The sequence below is a fragment of the Rattus norvegicus genome, chromosome 5 (assembly GCF_036323735.1).
Source record: "Rattus norvegicus strain BN/NHsdMcwi chromosome 5, GRCr8, whole genome shotgun sequence".
Taxonomy (NCBI): domain Eukaryota; kingdom Metazoa; phylum Chordata; class Mammalia; order Rodentia; family Muridae; genus Rattus; species Rattus norvegicus.
The window spans coordinates 9330508-9336646 of record NC_086023.1 but is presented as its reverse complement, the minus strand read 5'-3'; the positions used below and the strand labels follow the sequence as shown (position 1 = coordinate 9336646).

Sequence of the window (6139 nt, the reverse complement as noted above, 5' to 3'; positions counted from 1 at the left end):
TACTGGCAATCCCAGCATTAAGGGGGCAGCATGCAGAGGATTATGAACTCAGTGCCAGCCAGGTTTACAGAGTGAGCCTCTCATTTATGTCTGCCAACAGGATGGAGATGAGAACAAGAGCTATTGGAAATCCAACTAAACTGAGACTGTCACATGCTTCCGGCATAGTGACAGCCAATTGAGAGGGGAGAGTCCTACCCATTTAAAGTTGATTTCTACACCGAACAGCCTTAGAAAAGACTTTCACAACGCATGTTTTGTTCATAAAAAAATAAATTTATTTACATATGTTAGTTACCATGGTACTGCAGCATTGCCAGGACCACTAAGCACCATGCACTGGGTAGAAACCAGTATAATAGAGACCAGCTCCAGCCCCAGCCCCAGCCCCAGCCCCAGCTGCCCATCATGTGCAGTCCTTGGACCAGGAAGAACAGTGCAACCCTGGAAAAACAGAAGCTGTGCTGTGGCATGGTGACCTGATTACAGGGGTGAAGTGTGTATCCCCAAATAGGCAGTAAGAAAAGACTTCAGGGACAGTGTGGGTGGGAAGGAGCTGAATCCCCAGATATCCCCTTTCCCCAAAACTGGGCTCTCTTTGGCTACAGGTTTTTGAACTGATTCAAGTAGCCATGGCCACCTGTGTTCCAGGAGGGCAACCACACTTGTCACCTGTCTTGTTCACAAACACAGGGAAAGGAGAAGGTCCGGAATCGATGGGACTTCCTTGGCCCAGTCCTTTGCATTTAACACAATCCATCCAGCAGTGTTGCTGTCCATCTAAGCTGAAGTTCCACAAAGCCTGTTGGCTGCAGAAACATCTTTGGTATCAGAGTCTGGGCGTCCAGAGACCACGAATGGCCACGTCTGAAAAAAATCAAAATGAGCGTCAGTTACCGAGATGAAACAATCACAAAATGAAACCAAGGGAACTCCGGAGGTCCCTGGCTTTTATTAACGTTCTGGAAATTTGTGTGTCCTGTCCTTCGATTAGATTTTTAATCCTACTGGTTACTGATTATTTGAGACGGACAGCGTACATTCATGCTTCTTCATGGTTTGCCCATTCTGTGATTTAATGTCCCCTCCCCCATACACACATGCTGCCTTTCGCTTCTGAATAAGTTTGGATGAGATCCTTCCCAAGCTCAGGGAGCTGGCAGATTAGACAGGGACTTTCCGGACAATCGCGTCCAGGAAAACTACCCTGAGTTAATGCTTTCTTTTCTTTTGTTTAAAACCATTCAAACATTTACTTTAAAAAAGTTAGATTCCTCCCACCCCCACCCCTTCTTTAAAGAAAGCAACACTGGCGATTCTAACCTGCTAGGTTGTTGTCTGGAAAAAGTTGGACAACTGAGGGCTCCCCATTTTTGGCCTAAAAAACATAGAAATACTCCCAAGTGGGGAGCCACACTTTACCCCGGAAGTAGGATGTTAACAGATAGCTGTCACCTGGCAAAGGACCAGGACACTGATCCTGGAAATCTCCCAGAAAATCACTGGCTCCTCTTGACTTGATTTGGGGGCCACTAAACCAGATTCCTTACCACCGGTTCCAGAAACCTCCTGTCCCCGGGCCTCACGCGCAGCATCCCTACCAGGTTCACGGGGTGCACATAGCTATCCTCGTAGCGGTCCTCCTGCAGCAGCTGGCGCAGGTGCGCGATGTAGCTGGAAGCCAAACGCAGCGTGTCCAGTTTGGAAAGCTTGGTGTCCGGCGGCACCCAAGGCAGGCTGGTCTTGAGTCTGGAGAAAGCTTTGCTCAGCACGCGCATCCGGGCGCGTTCGCGGGCGTTGGCCGCGTTCCGCTGTGACTGCTTGCACTCGGCGGCCGAGCCCTTGGGCGGGAGCGCCTTCTTCCCGGTGCTGCCCGCACCGCCACCTGCGCCGCTGGCGTCAGCCCCACGGGGCCGCTTTCTCTTGCAGCCTCCCGCGGCTCCCACGGTGCCCGGCTCCTCTTCGCCGTCGGGGTCCTCCTCCTCCGCCGAAGAGTTGTCGCTGGGCGAGGCGTAACTGCGCTCCGGGCGGAGCAGGGGTGGCCTCTTGGAGGCGGGGGCCGGGTAGACCCGCTGCAGCCCCCGCATCTCCGTGTCTTCGGGGTCACTCACCGAGCCGGTGGACATCGCCTATTCCCTGGCGCCCACGCGCGCCCGCCTTTCTCCGCCCCGGCCAGTCTCGCCCTCTCCGGCTTCTTCTCTCTGACAGAGGACAGGGCGTGGGAGAGCTCAGGGGAGATCCAGAGACCCGGGTTTGCGGCACTGCAGCTCCCCAGTGATCTGGGAGCCTGGAGCGGGCGCAATTGGCTGCTGACCCTCCAGCCCAGGGCTCTGCTGAACTTGACTCCGGATCCAGAAGTACAGCCGCGAGCTACGCCTTTTGACAGAACTATTTATCTGTACTCTTTGGGACAAACCACCCCCGGCAAAGTAGAGGGGGTTTGAAAGGGGACAAGAGGTGGGGCAGGGGCGTGGAAGGGGTGGGGATCGTTTTTCTGAACCCGGCGGTTAGGTTATGGGGCGGGGGCAAGGAATGTGTGTGCTTGCAAGGCTGAGACTTGGACCTCTAGGCCCACAACTGTTCGCACAGTCTCAGTGCGAGGTAGATGAGATTTGGGGACAAAAAAGACAAAGGATCTTTTTCCTACTCATCCCATTTTCACCTGCAGCCGTCTTAGTGGGCACTTAAGAATCCCGGCATGTCCACTGCTGCTTGACTCCCAGTTTGGGCCTGTTGTTCAAGTTCATCGCTCATGAGGTGTATTTGCTTATGCAAGGCTTCGCTGAATGAGTGAGAGAAAGTGCGAAATTCAAGGAGCAGCTCCAACAACCTGAATATCTTGACCCCTAGCCCTGTTCCCCCACACCTTTATGATTCACGCGGCACTTCTTTTTTTTTTTTTTTCTATTTTGGCTCGTTTCATCTTCAAACAATATCTGAAAGTTACACGTTATTAGGTCCATCTTGCAAAATCACTGGCAGTGCTGAGAAGTAGGACCAGGAATCTGCGTTTAGCATTTCAGTAGCCACAAGCCTCCTCACCACACATCAAAGGACAAGGACGTTATTTCCCACTATTGTAAGAGTTCCACCCCCCACCCCCGCTTGATTAAATTGTGGACTCTGACCCAACGCTTTGAGAGCAAACTCTTGGATGCAGAATAATATGTCAGCACAGTTGCCTTGCCAAAATTGAAGAGAAAGGAGAGGGGAAAGGGAAGAAGAAAGACCAAAAACAAAACAAAAGGGAAGACCAAACCGCCCCTAAAATTCTGTTGCATTTCAATTCACAACAAAACGTTTACCTTACCTTCCCCTGCCCCAGCGGGACAAAACAAGCTCCGCCCATTCCCCATCCCCACCCAGGCTCATTTCTAAGGTGGAAGACAGACTGGAGAGTGCTCAAGGTGAAGGACTTCCTTAGCAATCAGATACAGGTGTCAGTCAGGGCTCCCACTTTGTGACAGATAAATTTAGCCCTTAAAGGGTTGGGATGGCTGCAGCTAACCATAGGATTGAGCACAAGGACCCCACTGGAGGAGCTAGAGAAAGGACTGAAGGAGCTGAAGGAGTCTGCAACCCCATGGGAAGAACAACCATACCAACCAGACTCCCCCAGAGCTCCCAGGAACTAAACCCCCAACAAAAGAGTACACATGGAGGGACCAATGGCTCAGCTGCATGTGTAGCAGAGGATGACATTGTCTGGCAACAATAGGAGGAGAAGCCCTTGGTCCTGTGAAGGCTTGATGCCCCAGTGTAGGGGAACGCCAGGGTCTTGAGGTGGGCGTGGGTGGGTGAGAATGGGAGCAACTTCATAAAAGCAGAGGGACGGGGAATGGAGAGGGAGGGGAGGGATGATATTTGAAATGTAAACACATAAAATGTCAAACTTTAAAAAGGGGGGGTTGGGGTATGACTGCCCTAACTTACCAGGAGGAAGCCAGTTTCTTTCCTGTTCAGCTGCTTGGTCTCTTGGCTCACCGGTTGCAGATGAGAGTGGGTCAAGCAGATAGATACCTGGGAGGCAGGAGCGCCTGGTAAATTCTAGTCTTTATAGAACAAGTAGCTGAACCCTGAGCCTGAAGTATCTTAGCAGGTGGCTGGTGGGGGCTGAACTTGTCTCTAGGCTATGCCTCCCCTCATAGGCATTGTACACAGCCCCTCCTGCTAGTTACCATTTGCGAAGTGTTTGGAAGTTTTGGTTGGGGGTAGAGTAAGAGAGGTACTCATAGGGAGACAATTTGAGTCAAAGGGTCCTTCCTTGGCCCTCAGATTTTCTGGGGTGGGGAAATGTAGCTGTATTTGGCACAGGGTGGCAAGTCCTTTGGACTGCTTCAACTCAGCTGTAGGCAAGCTCGGCCAGGCAAAAGGGGGTGGGGCAGGTGGGTGCAGGCGGAAAGACGGAAAGACGGACGGCAGAGGTGTTACGTATAGATGACTTGAAGCTATCACTATAAATACATACTCTCACACATTAGGGACAGGCATATAGGTTTTAAAACTCTGGGTTGTTTACACAGGTGCAGAACAAAGCCTTTCCGTAGGAAAGATTGATGGTGGGGGGCACGCCGCATTTCTCTAAACAGTTCCCCAAACTGCCCAGCCTCAGTGCTGTGAGAATCAAGGCCAGTTTCTCCCTCCGAGAAGCTGCCTGATCCTAGCAGTTTAGCCATGTTCTCCGGAGCACTCTCCTCCTCCATCCTCCCAGGCTCTCCTCCTGTCCTTTTCTTTCCCTGTGACTGTCTCCTGGGAATGAAAACCTTTCTCCTCACCTTTACAAACCCCATTCTACTTTGGTTTCCTTTCGCTTTCACTTTTAGGACCATTTTATTTCTAGTCTAGTGGTGGCTTTATTCCTTGGCTTTCCTCAGGCGAGATGCAGGAGGGAGACCAGTGGGCCTCTTGTTTAGGTTGTATTAGTGTGCAGCTGCGGTCTGCACTGTGTGTTTGCAATGTTCAGAGTCTGTCCCCTCTTTACACATTCGTAACACTTGGCTTTTTCCTTCTCCTTGTAGCATCCTGAAAACCCAGAGAGCATCACAGCGCAGTGCAGTTCTCTTGAAATCTGTATTTTCCCATTGTTTTGATGTCACCACACATTGTAGGTGAACAGTAATGTCTTTATTTTTGCACCAATAAAGCACTCTGAAATCAATTCTGCTTGCCTGCACTTTAAAATTATAAATTTGTAAAAGTCATGTACTATGGTCTATTATTTATAGTCACTCTCGACATTTTTAAGCCATATCTTCTAACTGTGCAAGTGGTATGTGTGTGGCTGATATTACCTCATAAAAAACACTAATATGTTTTATTATATTCCCTCATCTGTGTTTTCCTGCTGCCTTCTTTTGGTAATCTCATTTCACATATTAATTCTTTTCAGCCAAGTTCTTGTTATCTGCTATTGGTTGACTTGGAACCCTTTACTTCTTCCAGGCTGGATACAGGTAGGACAATTTTTCTGTTTCACCCTCCCAAGTGAGGGGGTCGCCAGGACACATCACTATACTTAGCTATTGAAAAATATGTATATATAATTTTAAAACAGAAACTGTTTATAAAATGTGTGTGTGTGAGAGAGAGAGGGGGGGGGAAGAGAAAGAATAATATGCATATGTAAGATATGTGATTCTGGGCCTAGAATTCAGGCCTTGCATGTGCTTCACAAATGCTTTACCCCTGTACCATGCCCCCAGCCCATGTTAGTTTTTCGTAATGGAAAACGAGACTTAGGAGCAACAGCCTGTGTAAGAATCGATCCCAGAGGACCACTCAGCGCTAATATTTCTTATTCCTCTAGAACCTTGTCTTGTCTACTTACAAGGACAGTGCTTATGCTCTCTCTCTCTCTCCATCAGGGCTTGCTCTGGGCTAAAACTAGCACCAAGATGTGCTACTGCCTTACAGTTTACTGTCCCATCCTAAAATAGTTCCCACAGCTCCCATAAGGGCTTTTACTAAGAGAGAGGCAAACGCGACTTCATTAGAAACTTTCTCCTTACTCCAGTTCTTTTCCTCACTACGAAACAGGAGCACTTCTTTAATTCTTACTTTCCAAACTGGGTATAAAAAGGGGATGAGTAAGTCCCTTAGTGACTTATCATTAGAGGATATTGAGGTGTACAGGAGGGTG

At 49.4% G+C, this 6139-nt stretch overlaps 1 protein-coding gene across 3 annotated transcripts; it reads right to left on the bottom strand.

The window, feature by feature from the left end:
- Window positions 1-255: 255 nt before the first annotated feature.
- Msc (musculin) lies at window positions 256-6125 on the bottom strand. 3 transcript variants are annotated; one of them, XM_039109741.2, is made up of 5 exons: window positions 6009-6125; window positions 3934-4020; window positions 2663-2782; window positions 1551-2201; window positions 256-867 (listed from the first exon to the last, which is right to left on the bottom strand). In XM_039109741.2, exons 4-5 carry the CDS (start codon window positions 2124-2126, stop codon window positions 781-783), a joined length of 663 nt encoding a protein of 220 aa, XP_038965669.1. In that variant the 5' UTR covers window positions 2127-2201; window positions 2663-2782; window positions 3934-4020; window positions 6009-6125; the 3' UTR covers window positions 256-780. The 3 variants fall into 3 exon arrangements, with proteins under 3 accessions (XP_038965669.1, XP_038965670.1, NP_001178683.1); XM_039109742.2 differs by having other exon boundaries at window positions 1602-2201; NM_001191754.2 differs by lacking the exons at window positions 2663-2782; window positions 3934-4020; window positions 6009-6125 and having other exon boundaries at window positions 262-867; window positions 1602-2367.
- Between the last annotated feature and the right edge of the window lie 14 nt (window positions 6126-6139).

Excerpts from the sequence above, each read along its gene's own strand:
- Msc (XM_039109741.2), bottom strand. The coding sequence starts at position 2,126 with ATGTCCACCGGCTCGGTGAGTGACCCCGAAGACACGGAGATGCGGGGG. Across the intron at positions 868-1,550 it reads GGAGGTTTCTGGAACCGGTG|ACGTGGCCATTCGTGGTCTC; the intron begins GTAAGGAATCTG and ends GATTTTTTTCAG.